Here is a 22,185-nt window from a genome sequence, read left to right on the forward strand (position 1 = left end):
GAAGAGTTTTCTCCCACTCCCTTCATGAAATGCAGGCAAGTTCAATAAATCGTTCATCAAAATGCGAGAAACAGCGGCAATGTGAACAGTTGTCAGCTACACCCGGTGGCGGTACTCATCTCTGAATCAGAGAATTGTCGGTTTAAGACCTGCTCTCAAGGCTTGAGCACATACCTTGGCGATGTGCAGCACTGGGGGAGTGCTGCACATTCCGAGTGCCATCTTTCAGTTGAAACCTTAAACAAGATTCCACCTCAGGTGAACCTGCAAACTCCAATGACACTATTTCAAAAAGGACAGGGTGAATCCCGCCCTGTCTTACCCAGCACTGAATCCTGAACCAACAAGACATCCCGGCCCAGCATACGTAGGGGAATGGGGCCGGAGAGGGCATTTCCAACTATTCTATCTCAATTTCCTGTTCATCCATGTGGCACTAAAAACAGGGGTGTGTGCTCATCCACCATCAATAAAGTTGAAGTGGTAACTCGCATTGGTCTCCTCCTCGTCTGAGATGCTCTCCGAAAAGGGGCCCAGTTTCAGAGACACAACGGGTAAGTGAGATTTTATCAACCTTTATCAGTTGATTAGGCACCCAACAATTTCCAAAAAGTCCAATAGCCACCAGATCATGGTACAAAACACTGTGGCACCATGTCTGGCCTGGGATGTATTGGTATCATGTTATTGGTCTGGGTTGATGAAATTGACTATTTCAAACAAGACGTTTAATCTTGCAGAGTGCTACTTCTGTCTGACAGCTGGCAAAAAGGTGTGGAGAAAAACTGGTCTCGTCTCTTGCTCCTGTTCACAATTGTGTGGCTTCATTGAACTTTTATGGAAAGTACTAAATCAAGTGTTTTGGCAGATTTAATAAGCCCTTCCTTTTTTATTACTATGGGCTGTAATCAAACATTGCTCAATAAATTCCGTGGTATCATCTTTTATATGGATATTCTTTATTTACTCGAATTTACTCTTTCTTTATGACCACACGATGTGTGTGACTTTGTCACCTTGATGGGTTTTCAGCACATCTCTTAAAAGAGTTACATGGCAAGGCATAAAGGAAGGTGAGCAATGTTCTGGTTAGTGCATGGGGTTGGAAGATTAGCTTCCAGTTAAACAGCACATTGAGATTGCAAAGAGTCAAATTCAGCCTTAGCCAAACAGCCAGTAAGGGTAACAATTAACAAGAGGATCGAGTTTGTCCTGAGGGCCGATCTTGAATCTAGACAGTGTTCACAAAGGACAAAAACGTCTGCAATTCTTTTTCTCTTCTTTTAATAAATCAAGGTGGAAACTATTAGGCCCCTGGAGATTTATCTTAAATTGATTATTTGTTCACTTAGATTAAATACAATAAATTCATCCTCTTGCATCGCTGGTATTCTGGCAGCTTCCTCAATTATGCAAATGGATCTAAAACATTTATTTACCCAGAACCATTTCCTTATCCACCTGCACTCACCTTTAAAAACCCCACATACTCATTTATCACCCTGTCTCTCAATTTGCTTTCAAAAATGTTGCTAACGTTTGCACGTTATGTTATAGGACTGGATTATTGAGTCATAGAACTGAATTATCAAAGAGCTTTTGCGGTGCAGGAGAGACTTAAAGGTCACGACCCCGGATGTCACATTGGATACTGATGGGATAGTTTTGAGTTTTCAAAATACCGGTGGAGGGGTTGGGATGGGGGGGGTGGAGGGGTTGTGATGGGGGGTGGAAGGGTGGGGGGGGAACATGGTGACTACCAATTAACAGCGCGCTAGCTTCCTTAAGGAATTGTTAAGGAGCCTTTCCATTAATGAGTGACCTTTTCCTTTTCTCAGCGAGTCTGAACAGAATTGGGCATGTTAGTGCGCAGCCAATCGGGTTCACCAAGGAGCCCAAGAAAATGTCTTCGGTTTTGTTCTCAACTCTAATCTGTGGAGCTAACTACCTCCCGGCTGATTTCCACTCCTAACCTTCTCTTCCAGGACTACTTTCTACCTCGTTCCATCCTCCGTGGCCTTCTGAGGAGCTGTCCACTACAAGCGTGAAGACGATACTCTGGGCTGAATAATATGTGGCTCACACCCAGAGGGGTGGGGGGGGGGCGGCTTTATTCCGTCCCCACCATCAAACTGCATTATATAAAACTGCAATCATGCAAATTCGTGCTAGAGGCTGGGTTTCTAACCCACAAGGCCAAATGTCATTTTGCAGTCACTTAATCTGTGCTGGAGGTTGTGGATCCCGGCGTCCAAAGCCTTTGCCATGACGAGGGAGCTCGCGACCACTCATTTAAAGGGTCACCTGACATCGGACATTGGCAGGTGAGTGAACAAACGTGTGCCTTCTCCATACATACAGTGAATTTATTTTGAGGGTATAATATCAGACTTGGTTTCAATCTTTTTTTGAAATGTACATGGTCCAAGTTGAACTGACCACAGATATTGTACAATTTGAACATGAACGAGCTTTCATGATCTTAACATAGAGGAGCTGTCTAGTTCTGGCATGTTTTCCTCCCTAAATGGCCGAGGCAAAGGAATGAGGGGAAAGGCAGGAAAGGACAAGGACAGCCCAAAGGTTTGATGAGGAATCCCTCCATGCCCTGGCTGTGTGCACCAGGCGAGAACAATTAAAGCCAACAGGCGGTAAGAGGAGACCTTGCTTCGTGGGACGGGCAGCCCGGGGAGGTCACCAACCTGGTCATAGTGCCTCACGCCTTGACGCAATGTTAGAAGAGGCTGGGCGACCTGTTAAAGTTGTCCAGGCTGAGAAAGTCCTCAGTATGTGCATCCTTGTGCCAGCAAACTATAGGGAAGGATCGGGAATGCTGGAGCCTTGTGAAGATGTCTGAGGTCTAAGGTAGCATTTTACAGCAATGGCACTGTTCGTAGCGTCAATGCCTCAGTGGAGTTATCATGGTAGTTCCGTGGGTGGAGTAGGGTGGAATAGCCCGTACTGATGAAGGTGCACAGTGCCTTGACTGCCAAGCATTGTGATGATCAGGCATTTCTCTGTCCCCTTGGAGGCGGAATAACATCCATAACATAACAGTGTTAGTCATTGCAATGTTACATCATGTTTCAGGAAAGATGTGCCCACAGTGTCAGGGAGTGAAGCATCCTGGAGGTGGAGGTCCAGGCCTAATGCTGGATGAGTAGGAGTTTCTCCTGCTCACCTCAGCAGAACCTGCGCAATCCATTGACCGAGCTGAGATTGGAGGCTCTGGTCAGCTTGCAAGTTGGGAAACAGATGGGGAGAGGGCAAGTGGAAGGGGGATTGATGTTTGCTATGCTTTCACAAATATAATAATTGTCACCTCAGTGCTTGAAGCCAGGGAAGCTTCCTCGTAGATACCATTTGATGTTGCTGCAAGTGTGATTTATTGGTTGAAATTCGTCATGTGAACATAGTAACACACAAGCACACACAATAGGAGCAGGAGTAGGCCACTCGGCCCCACTGCAACATTCAATAAGATTATGGCTGATTTTAATCTCCCACCTACCCCTGACACCTTTCGCTCCCTTTTTTTTTATCAGCAATCTATCTATCTTTGCCTTAAAAATAATCAAAACCTCTGCTTCCACTGTCTTTTGAGGAAAGAAGTTTCAAAGACAAACCACCCTGAGAGAAACAAATTCTTCTCATCTCTGCCTTCAATGGACCACCCTTTATTTTTAAACAGCAACCCCAGTTCTAGATTCTACCACAAGAGGAAACATCCTCTCCGCATCCACCCTGTCAAAACACCTCAGAATCTTATCTGTTTCTATCAAGTCACCCCTCACCCTTCCAACCTCTAACAGATAGAAGCCTAGCCTGTCCAATCTTTCTGCAAAAGACAACCCATGCATTCCTGGTATTAATCTAGTCAACATTCTCTGAACTGCTTCCAATGCATTGACATCCTTCCTTAAATTCGGAGACCAATACGGAACATAATACACTAGGGGCAGTACGGTAGCATTGTGGAAAACAGCTAACTGAGAATGGCTAGCCAGTGGAAACCAGAAGCGATAGAAGTTAAATCATGAAAAGCACGGTAGCATTGTGGATAGCACAATTGCTTCACAGCTCCAGGGTCCCAGGTTCGATTCCGGCTTGGGTCACTGTCTGTGCGGAGTCTGCACATCCTCCCCGTGTCTGCGTGGGTTTCCTCCGGGTGCTCCGCTTTCCTCCCACAGTCCAAAGATGTGCAGATTAGGTGGATTGGCCATGATAAATTGCCCTTAGTGTCCAAAATTGCCCTTAGCGTTGGGTGGGGTTACTGGGTTATGGGGATAGGGTGGAGGTGTTGATCTTGGGTAGGGTGCTCTTTCCAAGAGCCGGTGCGGACTCGATGGGCCGAATGGCCTCCTTCTGCACTGTAAATGTCTATCTATGTGGTCTCTTCAATTATCTGCACATTTGAAACATCACCTCCTACTTTTATATTCAACTCCCCTCGCAATAAACAACAGCGATCTATTAGCTTTCCTAATTACTTGCTGTACTGCATAACAGTCTTTCTCAATTAGTGCACGAGGACACTCCGATCCCTCTGAATCTTAGAGTTCTGCAATCTCTCATCGTTTACATAATATGCTTCTCTTCCTGCCAAAATGGACAATTTGCCCACAATATGCCCCATTTGGCAGAGCTTTGCCCACTCACTTAACTGACCTATGAATGTCTCAGCCGCACTGTGGATGGTCACCAAAGTCATCCATGGGCAAATGGTGTAGCAGACCTGGAGCTTCTCTCTTGTGCAGAAGCAAGTGAGGGGGCCGCACTATTCCAGAGCACTCGGAAACATTTGACGAAATCTCCACAATAGCCACCAAGCGAGTCGCAGGTGTAGATTTAGTGTTTCTGTTCACTATATGGGTGGGATTTACTGACTACCCCGCTGTTGTCATTAGGATTTTGCGTTGACAGCACCCCTCGTGGCCAAGAAACCCATACGCCAGCGTGGGGCCGGTATTTCCCGCCTTCGTGAACAGCCGGTAAATCCCACCCTCTGTCTCATATTGATTATGTTAATAAACCTAATGTTTACAATGCCTCATGCAGAAATTCATTCAACATGTAATTTTCCTTGAACTTCTTTTGGCAGATAAACGTGAGTTTAATAATGGGAGGCGGGGCAGGATGCTCAAATGTCAAGGACTCGAAACGGTGAATGATAAGACGCTGCCACGAATCTCACGGTCCACACGACAAAATGTTGAGGCAAATGCAGTGCCTGCATTTCTGAGGTTTGGACTTCAGAACCAATTGGAAATTTTCCTTTATCTAGGCTTCCTTTGTATCACAGCCATTCTTGCAATCACATCCCGGGTGTCACACCTCTATATCAGGGTTCCCCCCACCTCATCTTCCCCTCATCCTCAGATCAATGACTGCAATTTGTCATCCCCTCTTCCTCAAGGGCATCCTCTCTCCGAATGGTGAGGTTATGCCAAGACCATGAGTGGCACTGATAATTTTTTTAACTCAATTCATGGGATGTAGGTTTCACTGGCTAGGCCAGCATTTATTGCCCATCTCTAATTGCCCTTGAGGAGCTGGCGGTGAACTGTCTTTTTGAATCACTGCAGTCCATGTGGTGTAGGTAGGCCCACAGTGCTGTCAGAGAACGAGTTCCAGAATTTTGATCCAGTGACATTGAAGGAACGGTGATATATTTCCAAGTCAGGTTGGTGAGTGGCTTGGAGGGGAACTTCCAGGCGGTGGTGTTCCCATGTGTCAGTTGCCCTTGTCCTTCTAGATGGTAGAGGTCGTCTGAGACGCCTTGGTGAGTGACAGAGGATAGTTCTTGCCCCGAATGCCGGCTCACCAGCTGATTCGCCGGGACTGCCCTTGCCAACCCCCCACTAACAAGGTCGAGCTGCACTTAAGCTGCACTTGCTCAGCCAACCCCAGCCAGCTCTCGACAATGGTGTCGAGGAGATCAACCCCAAGATTGGCTCCCCCAATGCATTCCCCCCACCCCCACCCTCACCCTCCCATGATGGCCCACCTCTGCAGAGGATCCCCCACGCTCTGCCGAGCACTGGAGTGGCATACCCAGCACACCCGGGCTCTTTACCTGTGAGCAAAGATGGCTACTCACCTCCTCAGCTCCCCACAGAAGCTCTTCTGAGAGGTTCACGTTTTTAAAAAGGAGTACTGATTGGTGCCAACGTGATCACTTGCTGGGGAGGTCGCTGAATGACTTGTGCCCTTAGTCTCAGAAATTGAGAATTCCCCCCCATATGTTTGAGCCGGCAAGTTTGGACGTCAGGTTTAGGGGATGGGAGAAGGAGGAGCTGCAAGGGATAAGGGATTTTTTTTTGGAAGGACGATTTGCGAGCTTGGAGGAGCGGTCAGATAAATTTGGGCTTTCGCCGTTGAATGCGTTGAGGTATCTTCGCAACCTCGCAAAAAATGACCTTTCCAACATTCCCTGTGGTGCCGCCATCCTCGTCGCTGGAGAGGGTTTTTTCGCTTGCAGGGATGGGGAAGGGGAGTACCTCAGAGATTTATGGAAGGATTATGGTGGAGGACGCAGTATCGATGGAATGGATTAAGGTCAAATGGGAGGAGGATTTGGGGGTGGAATTGGAGGATGGGGTGTGGTGTGAGGCTCTGCAGAGGGTGAATGTTACATCTTTGTGTGCAAAATTAGGGTTAATACAGTTGAAGGTTGTGCATAGGGCTCATTTGACTACTTCGAGGATTAAAAGGTTGTTTGCGGGAGTGGAGGATTTAAAAAAATTACTTTTTCTTAATTTTCTAATTAAGGGGTAATTTAGCATGGCCAATCCACCTACCCTGCACATCTTTGGGTTGTAGGGGTGAGACCGACGCAGACACGGGGATAATGTGCAAACTCCGCACGGACAGTGACCCGGGTTTGGGATCGAACCCAGGTCCTCAGCGCCATGATGCAGCAGTGCTAACCACTGTGTTGCCATGCCACCCTGGAGGGAGTGGAGGATAAGTATGAACCGTGTGGTCATGTCTGGTCATGTCTTAAGCGTGGGAGGTTCTGGGTCTCCTTCTTTAGCACCATGTTGGTGATTCTGCAAACTGAAGGGAAGCCCTTGGGGGCGATATTTGGGGTATGAGACCTGCCGGAACTGCAGACTGAGGCGGGGGCTGATGTTCTGGCCTTCGTCTCACTGATTGCGGATCATGATGGGGTGGAGGTCAGACACTCCACCCAGTCCCCCGGTAAGGCTGGTGGATCTTATGGGGTTTTTATACCTCGAGAAGGTCAAGTACACCGCAAGGAGGTAATTGTGGGGTGGCAGCCGTTTATTCTGTATTTTAAAGAGCTGGTCATCATTAGTTGTGAGGAAGGGGGGGGGGGGGGGGGCATGGGAGAGGAGGGAGTTGGGAGGGCTTTTTGTTTGTTGAGGGTTTTTTCGATTAGAGGAGATGTGGGGCGGTGAGGGAATAGTTTTGGACTGTTTAGTATTGCTCTATTGCGATGTATAAAATTGAAAATGTTGAATAAATTTTTTTTCTTGAATGGTTCAGCTAGAGACGATAAATCTGGTTAACAAGATTATAGTTTTAAAAAAACAGGAACCCCCGCTGTGAAACACACGCTCCACGTGTTTTATTGCTCTCACCATGTTTAATTTGAGAGGTTAGCAAGCTTAAATATTTCATTTAATTACATTTGAATAAGGTTGGGTGGGGTCTCAGTTTCGAGCCCTGCCTGCCAGCCACAATATCTAAATCAGATGTGATGACATCAGGAATGTGACCCGATGCCAATGTGGGCAATAATATGTCGGCGCAGGGACTTAACAGTCCTATTTTCCGAAAGTTATATTCAATGCTTCATCTCCACAAGGTCTGTACGGTGGAGATTCCTACCAATACTGCCATAGACTGATGCATCTGCAACAGTTAGATTGGTGGGGATGAGGCCAAGTGTGTGTTTTAAGATCCTCGACCAGACCCCAACATTTGTTCAGCTACCAGACAAAAACTCCAAACATTTTTTTTATATCTGTAAATCTTTGAGGAAAAGATACTTCACCCCAGAGTGATGACGCTAAACAATAGGTATCTGTTCTCCTAAAGCCAAGTTTAATTTAAACACAAAATTATCCCCATTAACATCAAAGAAAATAGCTTTAAAAGTATCAGTTAAGCAGTTCATATTAAAAAGGAAACACTTACATTTACTGTCTATACCTGCGACTAACTCCAATTAAGCAACACAATTAAGGTCAAATGCAATAAATAAAATTAACAAAACAGATGTATTTGCTCAGTTGTATAGAGACATTTGGAGAGAGATACCCTTTCAGGAGCAGAAGCAGTACAACTCTGTTCGTCCTATCAGCATTTCACGAAATGAAATGAAATGAAAATGAAATGAAATGAAAATGAAATGAAATGAAAATGAAATGAAATGAAAATCGCTTATTCTCTCGAGTAGGCTTCAATGAAGTTACTGTGAAAAGCCCCTAGTCGCCACATTCCGGCGCCTGTCTGGGGAGGCTGGTATGAGAATATGCTGTTCAACTTAAAATCATTCTGTCTTGTCAGACTTAAAACCGATGACGAACTACTAAACTACAGGCTCCTCCCATCACTTACATCATCTGCATCCCACTAAGATGTTACATGACCTGATTAGCTCGGACTAAATACAACCTCTCAAATTATCTACTCTCCAGGGAATCTCCAGCAATCATAAAAATGTTCCATTCTTCCATTAGCACTCTGTATGTAAATGATTAGAATCAATCATGACCTCCCCTTTTACAACTTCCTAATTACAGCTTTAATACTAATAAACTTTATTATTGTCACAAGTAGGCTTATATTAACACTGCAATGAAATTACTGTGAAAATCTGGATACCTTAACCTAGGATCTTTAATAATATTACTGCAAAAAATATATAACTTAACCCAGATTTAATAACATTACTGCAACAGATATAAAATTTAATATGTATATCAATTTCTTACATTCATCACATTTTTTCCTTCTTATTATTTCTCACCAATCTGGACATATCTCCTTTAGGACTTGGTTAATAATGGATGTGGGTGAGGGCAGCACAGTGGCACAGTGGATAGCACTACTGTCTCTCAGCACCGAGCTCCCAGGTTCGATCGCGGCTCTGAGTCACTGTCCGTGTGGAGCTTGCACATTCTCCCCATGTTTGCATGGGTTCCACCCTCACAACCCAAAGATGTGCAGGGTAGGTGGATTGGCCACACTAAATTGTCCTTTAATTGGAAAAAAAAAATTGGACACTCTGAATGTACTTTAAAAAGTAATGGATGTGGTCATCATTGGGGCGGGATGGGGACCTGGGGCTGAAATAGTGTTCGGCAATTCGGCCAGAGAATCCCCATTCACGACCGAATGGGGGGGCATCGCCGCTTTTGCGATGCTCCACTCCGTCCAAAGCGACATTGCCTGAGGCCTGCCTCCCAATACACCACCCCCAACCGACCGAGTTCCCGATGGCGTTGGTTGTGTCTCATCCGTCGGGAACTCGGCGTGGTTGCTGCGGACTCAGTCCAGCGCCACAACAGTCGGGGGAGGGCAGATCCACCGGCAGGGAGGGCTTTGCCAGTGGCTGGGGCACTTTGAGGGTGGTCCGGGGCGCGCCAGGTAGCCAAAGGGGGTGCACTATCTCGCAGGCCGGGTCCACGAGCAGCCAGCGCCATGTTGCATGGTGCAGCCGCTGCAGGCCGCTGCTGTGCGCATGCGTGGCATGGACCCGGCAATTCTCCGGGCCAGGTGCTCGGCGCTGCCTTGATGCTAGCCCCCAGCCAAACGGAAAATCGGGGGCCGTTTTATGCCATTTTGGCTGTCATAAAACGCCACTGTTTCCACGCCGGCGAGGCCTCAAAATCGAGCCTCAAAACCGGAGGATCCAGCCCATCATTTGTTGCCCATCCCCAACTGCCCTTGAACTGACTGGCTTGCTAGGTGATTTCAGCGGGCAGTTAAGAGCCGATCACGTTACTGTTAACAGTTTCAGAAATACACCACTCAACCGTCTTTATGGAGATAAAGCATGCCCTTAATTTGGTGTATCCAGGGAGGTGGTTGGCATAGTGATATTGTCACCGGACTAGTAATCCAGAGACCCAGGTAATGCTCTGGGGTTCCGAGTTCGAATCTCACAAGGGCAGATGGTGAAATTTGAATTCAATAAAAATCTGGAATTAAAAGCCTAATGATGACCACAAAGCCATTGTCGATTGTCGTTAAAAACCCATCTGGTTCACTAATGTCCTTCATGTGACACCAGACCCACACAGCGATGTGGTGGACTCTTAACTATCCCCCACTGAAATGGCCTAACAAGCCACTCAGTTCAAGGGCAATTAGGGATCAGCAACAAATGCTAGCCCAGCCAGCAATGCCCACATCCCAAGAATGAATGTTTAAAAACTGCTCCCCGAGGACTCTGAGAATCATCCCACTGGGATTGGATCCAATCACCATCTGTCACCGGGCAGAGTACAGCATTTTGGCCAATTCAAACTGAGTCCCACCCCTTCCGTCTCTCTGTTACTGAAAAGTCTGAGGTCTCCTGTTCAAACTAGCAGAGACAGCACAGTATTCTCGCCTGTTAACTTCTGAATTCCTCACTGCTGGTTGACTTAGACATAGAACATAGTGCGGGGGCGGGGGAGACCATTCGGCCCATCGAGTCTGCACCAACCCACTTAAGCCCTCACTTCAAACCCTATCCCCGTAACCCAATAACCCCTCCTAAACTTTTTGGTCACTAGGGCAATTTATCCTGGCCAATCCACCTAACCTGCACGTCTTTGGACTGTGGGAGGAAACCGGAGCACCCGGAGGAAACCCACGCACACACGGGGAGAACATGCAGACTCTGCACAGACAGTGACCCAGCAGGGAATCAAACCTGGGACCCTGGCGCTGTGAAGCCACAGTGTTAGCCACTTGTGCTACCGTGCTGCCCATTAATCATCTGTGGATAAAAAATGATGGCAAAATAAAAGAAAGGGGAAGAGAATAAACAGGAAGGAGCCTTACAATAATTGACTTTAAATTACACCATGTTGCCAAAATGGGATTTTAACACATTTCACTGATGCTGGGTCTCCAGCAAAATGGGTTTAACGATATTGTTATGCTTCCAACCCTGTGTGCTGGCACTTTAAGGAGACCCTTTTTCTGCTGCAACATTTTATTCAAGTAACAGCTGCAGTAAACATTTTAACAATTAAGAGGAAAAGATAAGGTAATGGTGAAAATAAAGGTCATTGAAACACACCCGATTACACCAACCCACCCTCGCAGCCGGACTGCACCAACCCACCCTCGCAGCCGGACTGCACCAACCGACCCTCGCAGCCGGACTGCACCAACCCACCCTCGCAGCCGGACTGCACCAACCCACCCTCGCAGCCGGACTGCACCAACCCACCCTCGCAGCCGGACTGCACCAACCCACCCTCGCAGCCGGACTGCACCAACCCACCCTCGCAGCCGGACTGCACCAACCCACCCTCGCAGCCGGACTGCACCAACCCACCCTCGCAGCCTGACTGCACCAACCCACCCTCGCAGCCTGACTGCACCTACCCACCCTCGCAGCCTGACTGCACCAACCCACCCTCACAGCCGGACTGCACCAACCCACCCTCGCAGCCTGACTGCACATACCCACCCTCGCAGCCTGACTGCACATACCCACCCTCGCAGCCTGACTGCACATACCCACCCTCGCAGCCTGACTGCACATACCCACCCTCGCAGCCTGACTGCACATACCCACCCTCGCAGCCTGACTGCACATACCCACCCTCGCAGCCTGACTGCACATACCCACCCTCGCAGCCTGACTGCACATACCCACCCTCGCAGCCTGACTGCACATACCCACCCTTGCAGCCGGAGTTCTCCAACTCACCCTCGCAGCCTGACTGCACCAGCCCACCCTCGCGTTATCTGATTGCCTTCACATCCCCTGATTGCACCAATCCATCCTCGCAGCCCTGTACTGCTCTTCTCACCTGGTCTGGCCTTCATGGGACATCAGATCCACAGCAACGTGCTAGACTCTTAACTGCACTAGAAATCTCATTGCTCCTCCAACCCACCCCATGCATCTTCTTACTCCTTTTGAATTACCCACCGTCACATAAAACATCCAGTAATGAGTTCCATTCTCACACTACACCCGAATAAAACCTGCCATTCGCATATTTTCTTGAGCCGCTGCCTGCTAATGAAATCATAGATTTTGCTTAAACTTAAAAAAGTGAAACAATATCAGAGTCTGGCTTACTCAATAAAGGTTTTGTAACAATGAGAATATCTCTTACTAGCCAAGGGGCCCTCTAATATAATCAGTTACTTGACAAACAACTGCAGGAACCAGGTAGCTTGCACATTTCTTTATTGATTTAAAAAAAAGTCAGAAAATTAACTGGAAAAATATCTGGTTCGAAAAGTTTTAAAATATTTTTCATTTACATATCGATAGCGATAATCCAGTTCTCACTAATGTCGTGATACATCCATACTGTTAAAATTACAAACTTTTGCGAACCTTATTTACATGTTTGCATGAATTACATTTTGCAAATGTACAGAAATATTACAGGATTTCTTTACTGCTCACATATTTAAAAGAATAACAGTTCGCATTTGCCATATCTTGCCATTAACATACGACATCAAATGATACTGGCAGTAACATTTCCCCAAAACCAACCATTTTAACCTTGGTCAAACTTATGCAAACTATTCAATGAAGCCTTTGTTTATTGCTCCTAACAGTGGGACATCTCTTTTGCTTTGTTGCCACTTCACTTAAGGTTGAATACACAAGTGTTCGAAAGCAGCTGATCACAACTATGCTGCTCTTCACCAGTGTCATGTCTGCTGAAACTCTTGAAATGATTGAGGTTATGCCACTCTTTTGTACTCCCTCTTGCTCTCCTCCCCTCAAGGCTTCCGGCACAAGCCCAAATGATAGCACTGCAAGAGCCAGTGAAAAATATTTCCTTCCCCATCCAGCATGTTATCATTCACATTTATACAGGTATAGAGAATCATCAATGGCTCAGTGTTACAAAGGTTTTACAAATTAACACCTCTGTCCCATGTTTCTCAATCTGTGTAGCATGCAAGTCACTTTTTTGAGATACCAAATGAGATACCAAATTACGCGTTAACAACCGCCGTAAACAACCAGCTGTTTTGCGGTTTCTAATCACGGTAATAAGCAGTTAACTAACGCGTAACACATAACGGTCGAATACATTCTACCATTAGCCACTATGGAGAAAAGATCTGCCAAGAAATATACTGCCAAATTGAAGCTGCAAGTCATTGGCCGCAATTAGAAGATAACGTCTCAAAGTGGGTGTCTGAAAATCGGGAAAATGGTTATATTATAACTCGATCTAAAATTAGACTTTATGCTTTACGAGAAGCAAGAAAGATGGGCATTCGTGAGTTTACTGCAAGTCCTGGATGGTGTACGCGGTTCATGAAAAGACATGACTTTGTGTTAAGAAGAAAAACAAAAATTGCACAGAGACTCCCAAAAGAATAAGAAAAAGTGACTAGTTTTCAAACATTTGTAATCAAACATCGCAAAGCTAACAGCTATCAGTTATCGTACATTGGAAACATGGATGAAACACCCGTGAATTTTGATATGCCATCAAACTCAACTGTTAATAAAGTCGGTGAGAAAAGTACTTTTATCAAAACTACAGGGCATGAAAAGACACATTTTACGGTTGTACTAACGTGTATGGCAGATGGGACGAAACTTCCTCCAATGGTTATCTTTAAACGGAAATTAATGCCCAAAGTAAAATTTCCAAATGGTATCGTTGTCTATGTCCATGAAAAAGGTTGGATGAACGATAATGGTTGCAAGATTTAGCTGAAGAGAGCTTGGGAATCAAGAGCAGGTGGTTTACGACGCCCAAAAAGTTTACTTGTGTGGGATATGTTTAGGTCACATCGCGTGGATTCTGTTGTGAAAGCTGTTCGCGAATCAAACACCGATATAGCAATCGTTCCAGCTGGCTTGACTAGCGTCGTTCAGCCACTTGACGTATCCATTAATAAGCCATTTAAAGACAATATAAGAAAGAAATGGAATGACTGGATGATGGAAGGAGAGAAATCATTTACGAAGGGAGGGAATATGAAGGCTCCGGATTTGCCTCTACGGTGTTTGTGGGTAAAAGAAGCATGGGCTGAGATAGATGCAGATTTGATTGTTAAAGCATTTTAAAAATGTGGAATAGCAAATGCTTTGGATGGAAGTGAAGATGATGCTATATTCGAAGATGCAGGAGAAGAGGATGAAAATATTGAAGACCTGGAAGATGATCAGTATGACGACTGCCTCGATGAAGAAGAATTCCAAGCTTTATTTGATGATGACACTGATAGCAATGAAAGCGAATTTGACGGATATTAGTTAACCTGCAAAAGTTTGTTTTAATAGTTTTTTTATTAAAGTTTGTTAATTAACCTACATATGTATTACTGTTTTATATTTCATTATGTCCATAATAATGTCCATTTGACTTTCCGATACGGTCTGCTTAACAGCCTAATCTTGACCAGTACTTCACACCCGAAATTTTGTATCTCGCGTATCATGCGACCCCCCCAAATTCAGGTCAAAATTTAGGTCTTCAAAGGTCGCATGTTACGCGAGTATATACGGTACATATAAGTGAAAAGAGCTCCATGCTTACCCAAATTGCGTACACAGTGACGATACAAATATATTACTAAACCATCATAACCACTGTGGCACCGAGGCTTTTTGTTCTCCAATTTTGTTTAAAATTCTGAGTTACTGAGTGTACGCTAATGAGACCAGCAACATACATTCAATGGAGAGCTAACCAGGTTGGCAATTTGCTTACACTGGGACAATATCCTTCTCCCGTCTGTTTTACGAGTCACTTGCTGCCATCTGTTAGGTCTCTTGATTTACCATTCCCTGCAGATGGTTCTGGGACCCCCCCACCCAAGTCTCAGACTTCCACCAATGTAACTCTGTATCTAACTGCCATGAGGGTATGTACAAGTATCTCAGGTCAGCTTGCTCAACTGTTCTCCCTTCCCTGCCTCGCAGAGTCGCCACAACCACAACCTTGCTCGGTCGGTGCCTCTCTCCGATGGCCTGTCTGAAATTTCACACTCAGCCCCAGGAAACACGAGTCTATAAAAAGGTCAGTTACAGCACGAGCATTGCCTGGCTCAACCCACTGGAATATTAATAAGCTCTGCCAAAGTAGAGCATCATTTGGTTTAATAAAAATTGATCTAGACTGTTGAAACAAGCACATGTAACTTCTGTAATCAAATAAACTGAACAAAAAGAGAGAAAGAGCAAGCATTAGTTAACAATGGGAAATTAATATATTTAATATTCCATAACAAATGGTCATCTAGACTGAATATTTGATTCAATTTGTGCTGCTTTATGAAGGTGGTGAATATTCGATTTCAGAAAGATGCCAATATCTTTGAATTATCATGAATGACTGAACTAAAAATTAATTTTTAAGCACAAAGAAAATCTATTCGACCTATATCAGGTACTCACGAGGGATGGTACTAAATATTGAAAAATGTTTGAAGTATGTATTTAAAGAAACCAGGGCGCAATCCTCAGAATACAAGGTTGACACCCAGGGGTCTGCAAGGTGGAGAGGGTACTTCCATCTGACGGGGGTGTCAATGTTTGTTTTAAAAATCCTCATCATCCCCCTGGCTTATTTGCTAGTTATTTTAAAATCTACACCTTCTGAATACCAATCAGTACGCCAGCAGAATGTTTCTATTCATCTGCTCTTATCAAAAGCACCCATAATTGTGAACACCTTTGTTAAATCTTCCCTTAACATTCTCTGCTCAGAGGAGGTCTATTCCAGCTTCTACATGACGGAGCTCCTAATACCTGGCATCATTCTAGAAAATCTCCTCTGCACATACTGCAAAGCCTTGCGTATCAAAATAACTTCCTCAGTCCAATGGTCAAAAAATCACCATGCCCTCATTCTGCCAAGGGTGGGTGGGAATCTAATTAAAATCTACTGCCGCTAAAGATCACCCCCTCCCTCCCCCATTATCTTTGTTTACCGCTATGAAATGGTGTCTGTTGGATTGACCCACTGGACAAAACCTCTGAGATAAGAGATGGCTGGACAGCTGGTTGACGTTTCAGGAACCAAACATGGTCACTGGTTTTTTTTTTGGCAGGGTGTGGTTTATAAGTTCAAGCGCTTCATTTTCCTTCAATTTGCAATATTTTAATCTATTGTGATTATTACAGCGCTCTTCACTATTGTGTGGCATGTGTGAAAAATTGACTTCTGTTGTGAAGGGCAATAGCTTGATTGAAGCAAAACATGTTCTGATGAGGTTTCCTCTTTAAACAATGTGATGACAGGACTGACTTTATTCCCTTTTCACTTCAAAAAGTTTCCCAAATGAGAACCAAAATGTCGGTCACTGTTAATCAGTACAGATTGCGATATTTATAATGATGGTGTTCCTCTTTTAAATCCATTGGCCGGAAGAAGAAAATCCACTTTTCTTGTGACAAATGTTGTGATCTGCAGGTAGGTTGCTCAGTTGAATATAGACGTCCAGACTGCAAGCCCCACTGATAACCCTACAGCACTGAAAAGTCTGACAGCTGAACCGGTCACATAGACTGCACGATCATTTAGGTTTTGGACAGGCCTGAAGTTTAATTTCATGTGCTTTGAATCGCTGAAGTAAAGATTTTCAGAAAATGCGTTGAGCTGAAACAAAATAAAGTAAATGTTAAGTTTTCAGACGGCAATAATTTTATCTGACATGCCAGTTCTGGGGAATATTTTCTTCATATCCGTTAAGAATGCTTCAAACAATTTATTGTTGCATGGTGTGACAAATGGAGGCTTTGAGGAATATTGGATTCCAAATATTGGACAAATAAAGGGTTAAAAGCCATGGGTTATGGTGTGCTTGACTGCAGTGGTCATGTTTTTTTTTAAAATCCTGTTTTGTAGTGACTGGGAGCTTTTAGGAGCCAGAAGAATGTGCTTTTCAATCTGGGCTAAAGTATTGTGGTTTAACTGGGGACGTCCATGGAGAGTTAATTTATCTTGCAGCTTGGGGTGGATATGTCATTGCTGGGCGGTGCGAAGAGATTCAGAGAGTGTTTTTGCAAAAGCTTTGGAGAGCATTTGAAGTCTGATCTGGCAATCTTTGTTTCGACCACAAGTAAAAGCAGTTTTCTCTCAGTAGGATAATTACAAAATGAGCAATAATATTTAAAGCAGAGCAGTCTTGTCTGAGCACAAGGAAGAAGCTGAAACACGCCAGGTGAACCAGCTTTTAGAATATATTCAGCCAGAGTCTGAAGGGGTTCTAACAGGAGCCAATAAACTGTTTTGTAAAGCAAGGATTACTCTATGCCAGGTTAATTTAAAACTGAATTAAGAGCTGTATGTTTCTTTTCTTGTTGTTTAATGGAGAACTGAGTAGGATCGTTCAAGGGGTAATCGTAAACTGTTCTTCGGTGTGAAGTTTAAAAATTTAAGATTATATTTATAATATAGTTTTGTTTTTTAAAATAACAAATCACTGTTCCTATATGGAATCAATCATTCTTTCTGCACAGTCTTAGAAAATGAACTAATAAAGACAATAAAAGTTACATTTTAAAAATGGGCATTATAAACCTGCAATAAAGATTTGCATCTTATCTAAAACAGTGGCCAAAAAATCCAATCTAACAATTTATAGATCTGAAGAGATTTGCTACCATTGTCAGCAGCAACCAGTGAAAATTTGATTATATTGCTGTGGTAGTCGGTATTAGGGGTATTACGGTACCCAGGTTGATGCTGTAAGACCACTGGTGTGGGCGGTACGTGAGACAGCAATATCATTGGTGAAGCCTGCCTGCTGGTTCCGCCCAGTAAGGCGGAGTATAAGAGCCTGTGTCTCCCTAGCAGCTGCATTCTGTGCCTGCACTGCTGGGGGAAACATCTAGTCCAATAAAGCCTTAAATGGTCATCCAATCTCGCTTCTGGAGTCATTGATCGAGCATCAGTGGGATTTGATGAACATTATTCATTTGAATGGCAGAGAAAATTGGGCAAGAGTATATAAGGGGTGCCAGTCAGACGTTGTCCATTTTCACATTGCCACTGAAGTTCAAAACTCAAGGGAATGATTGTTCCAAATGAAATAAATCACGTCATTTAATGATCCGCACATTTCTCCCAATTACTTGTTCACATGATTATTCTCCTCAAATGGAATTGCTTTTCACGAAAAGCTCAAGAGCTCCTGTGAACTGAGAACATCAAGTAGCTTCACCATGAGAACTCAAAGGGACACCCACTGAGCCACACCATGACAAGCAGTTTCCTTCCAACTTGGAGTTGCAGCACACTGCAATCACTCCACAAATTAAACATAGCAAACATTTCAAAAGTTTGGCAGTTGTGGCCCTCAGAACGTTCACAGCAATCACTTGGTGAAATCCATTTGCCTGACTAATTAGGCATTAAAATCAACTGGCACCTCAGACAGTGCAGAACTCCCTCAGTAATCTTCTGAAATGCCAGCCTAAATCCTTTGCTCAATTCCTTGGAGTCTTCCTTCCCTCAAACTGGCCTCTTGTCACGCCGCAGAAAAATTGCCCCCCCCGCCCCCCCTCTTTTTTTGTCCCTTTAAGGAGATCGAAGAAAATGAGAAAAAAAATAACAGTGGAAATCTTTCTCAAGCAAGTCCTGGCAGATACTTTACCCAAGACCTCAGCACACACACCATACCTGACTCTTGCTGATAGGAATGGTTTCTTCAAATACTGTCCAGATTACTACCTGATTACAGGTGGGGGTAGTTAATGAACCACGGTAGCGGTAGTATTTATGAAGTTCTTCGTCTGGAATTATCTTACTTAATGGAAAAGGTTCCAGCCATGTCTTGTTACCTGAATAAAAATGAGCAAAGAATAAACAGCTTGAATATTAGAGAGAAATGATAATAAGGAAACATTTTGTAATTTGTGCGAAGAAGATTAGCTCATGTTAAATCCATCTTTTTATCAAAGCTATTCAGCAACTTGCTTTAGTGGGCAAACAATGTCATTAAAGCGGTGGGGGGGGGGGGGGGGGAGAAACGTGTTGAAGGTTGCCTCTTGTGGTTTGGAGTTGCTGTATAAAATAAATTCGATGAGGGTCATTTTAAACTAAAAAAAAAGGATGGGTTGTGTGAGCCCCCCCAAGAGTCTGGTTTTCCACTCAACAACAAGGCACTGGACCAAATTATCCATCATACTCTGCAGTCAGGTTGAATTCAAGTCTGGTGTGTTTCCACAGCAAGGTGATCAGCATATGTGATTGTTTGCAAGACAAGAAGTTTAGAAAGAACAAACTTCTTCAGTCGTTCTGTGCTGTACCGTTCTGTGTTCTCTAGCTTGATCTTGGTTTCGGACAAAGCTCGGCACAACATCGAGGGCTGAAGGCCTGTTCTGTGCTGTACTGTTCTATGTTCTTTAAACTGAAAGCCTCTACCAGATCAGAGGAGGTTGAACCAATAGCCAAGAGTTGCAAATAAAAAGCTATTTGACAGACCCAAGGAGCTTTGCAATCAGATTCTAAGAACTGCTGTATAACAGCTGATGTGTCAAACATTCACCGAAATCTCTCCTTCACCCTGTCTGTTAACTGCATAATGCCTGAAGAACCTGAGTAACTTTGCTGCAGCTGAATGCAAGAGCATTCTAGTGTAGGAATGTGGGGTATTGCTCCATGAAAGAGCTAAGTGCCTTTACAGCAGTGCTTGTGGGCCAGGAGCAGCATAGTATCAGATCCTCCTCCCTACAAGCACCCAGGATTTAAAGTCCTCCAACCCTCTGAAAACAAAGACAGCCTCACAATCAGGCTTGTGCCAGGACGAGGGGATCAGCATCCTACCCTGGAATTGGGGTTTGAACCCCTTCCTCCTGAGCATTCTCCACTTGATTGGAGGCCAAGGCTGTCAATCAAGCTGGCTTCCAGTTGGGAAACCAGCTTCAAACAAACAAAAAGGACACACATTAAATATTCATTGCGTGATTCTGGGTTTCCCAGACAAAATTCCTCTCTGCTACTCACAAGAGCCCAAGTAAATATTGCGGCCTGTAACCATACAGCCAGTGACAGTTAGAGGGAGTCATTATATTTACTGCAGTAAGTACAGTACTGTTACTAGAGTAGGGTTATAGAATTTCAGGTTACAGACAGAGAACGTGTCTTTGAAAAGAATATGCCTCCTCAGCAACTTGGCGCTCCTGATAATACCATTTCAAGACAAATGAAACAATACGAGTTCAGCAGTGAGAATGACAGTAGGTTTCCTTGGAATCCTTTCCTGCATCAGATTGCTTATCAACAGATCAAAACAAGGGCGAAGGGAGAAAGAGAGAAACACAAATTACTCATTTTAATTGAACAATTAATTTTCCCTGCATTATTCTCCCCCATCTCCAGGAGGTGCGGACTGTTGTATTTTATTGAATCAGCTGACTGGCGGGCTGTCTCAGAGGCAAAGGCGTTCACACCCAGACTAGCTGACAATTTGTTTTCCATGAAAGGCCTTTTTGAGATCGAATAGCCTTGAAAAATGAGAGCATCAAGGAGTCGCTCAAAAGGACAAAACAAAGAGAGGAAATCAATTAAGTGTGGATAAACGAGAAGCGGCTTGAGTACAGGTTGGAAAATGACAAAATGAAAACAGAAATTGTTGGATACAATCAGGAGATCAGAAAGCTTCATTATTCATCAGAACACAACTGATAATTCCGAATTACAGGACAGAATTTAATTCAGGGGTTCAGGATCAGTGAGGACTCCGGCCTGGCAGACATGGGAGGGCACAAATGTAGTTTGGGGTGGGGGGGGGGGGGGGGGTTGAGTGGGAGAGAGAGAGAGAGAGAGAGAGAGAGAGAGAGAGAGAGAGAGAGAGAGAGAGAGAGAGAGAGAGAGAGAGAGAGAGAGAGAGAGAGAGAGAGAGAGAGAGAGAGAGCGAGAGCGAGAGAGAGAGAGAGAGTCACAGGTGATGGGGTCAGAGGCGAGAGCAGGGTAGCAACTGCCCCCCACACCATTTTGATGCCAGGTCACATGTTCAGACATTAAGAGCCCCCCATCCCGCAAGCTAATAGGGCATAGTTTGCTTTTCTCGTTCTCTACAAAGCAATTGCTATTCCCCCCCCCCCCCCAAACTGTTGATTGAATACCAGTGGCTGCAAGATGATGGCCTTCGGACATCATCAATTGGCCACTTAAAACCTCAGTCGGTGGTGGGGCAGGAAGGTCATCCACGGGACTTCCCAATCTCGACTTAAATCAGGGCAAAGGTGGGAGGGCGACAGGTCCCCAAACGGCATCACCCTCCGTGCTCCCCCGCTGCTCCACTTGGGAGAGGGCATTAAATTCCACCCATTATTTTTCTTTCTCCTCAGTTTCTGCCTGCTTTTTCTATTATTGAATTGTGTAAACTCCCAGCACAGAACAAGGCCATTCGCTGCATTGGAGCTGCGCTAATTCTTTGAAAGGACAGTAGTGATTTGTTCCACTTCCTCATTTTTTTTTGTCTATAACCCTGTAACTTTCTCATCCTGGTTTCCAGCAATTTCTGCTTTTATCTCAGATTTTCAGAATCCACAGTATTTTACTTTTGTTTTGGAATATGTATACGATTATGGTAAATTAGGGAATTTTCAAACACAATGCAGCAGCTGTGGTGAAATGAAATGAAATGAAAATCGCTTATTGTCACAAGTAGGCTTTGAGTGAAGTTACTGTGAAAAGCCGCTAGTCGCCACCTTCCAGCGCTGTTCCGGGAATCGAACCGTGCTGCTGGCCTGCCTTGGTCTGCTTTCAAAGGCAGCGATTTAGCCCTGTGCTAAACAGCCCCAAATGTGATGTCTCCTTAGATAAAATGAGTCTGGAGCACCAGAATGTCCCAAGTTGGACCCTTGGTCAAATGTCATCAAACCTAGTTGATCTCTGCTGGGTCAATTGTACTGAGACTATAACCAGTCACCAGAGAGCAAGTTTCCCCATTAGAACTGAAGGAGCAAGGATTGAGGCAAAATGCAAGCAGGAAATTTCCAATGAGAGCAGAGAGGCAGATGGCTGAATTCGGTCAGTCTGTTGG

General features: G+C 44.6%; 1 protein-coding gene across 2 annotated transcripts in view; it reads right to left on the reverse strand.

Moving 5' to 3' along the window:
• Nucleotides 1–14,818: 14,818 nt before the first annotated feature.
• Nucleotides 14,819–22,185, reverse strand: part of LOC119974833 (carbonic anhydrase 4-like) — a 32,541-nt gene continuing 25,174 nt past the window's right edge. For both annotated transcript variants that reach the window (XM_038814107.1, XM_038814106.1), the window contains 2 exons: nt 18,816–18,976; nt 14,819–16,790 (listed from right to left, as the gene is read on the reverse strand). In XM_038814107.1, the coding sequence (XP_038670035.1) occupies nt 16,614–16,790; nt 18,816–18,976 (338 nt within the window). In that variant the 3' untranslated portion in view covers nt 14,819–16,613. The remainder of the gene's footprint in view (nt 16,791–18,815; nt 18,977–22,185) is intronic.

The sequence above is a fragment of the Scyliorhinus canicula genome, chromosome 12 (genome assembly GCF_902713615.1).
Source record: "Scyliorhinus canicula chromosome 12, sScyCan1.1, whole genome shotgun sequence".
In the NCBI taxonomy this organism is placed as follows: Eukaryota; Metazoa; Chordata; class Chondrichthyes; order Carcharhiniformes; family Scyliorhinidae; genus Scyliorhinus; species Scyliorhinus canicula.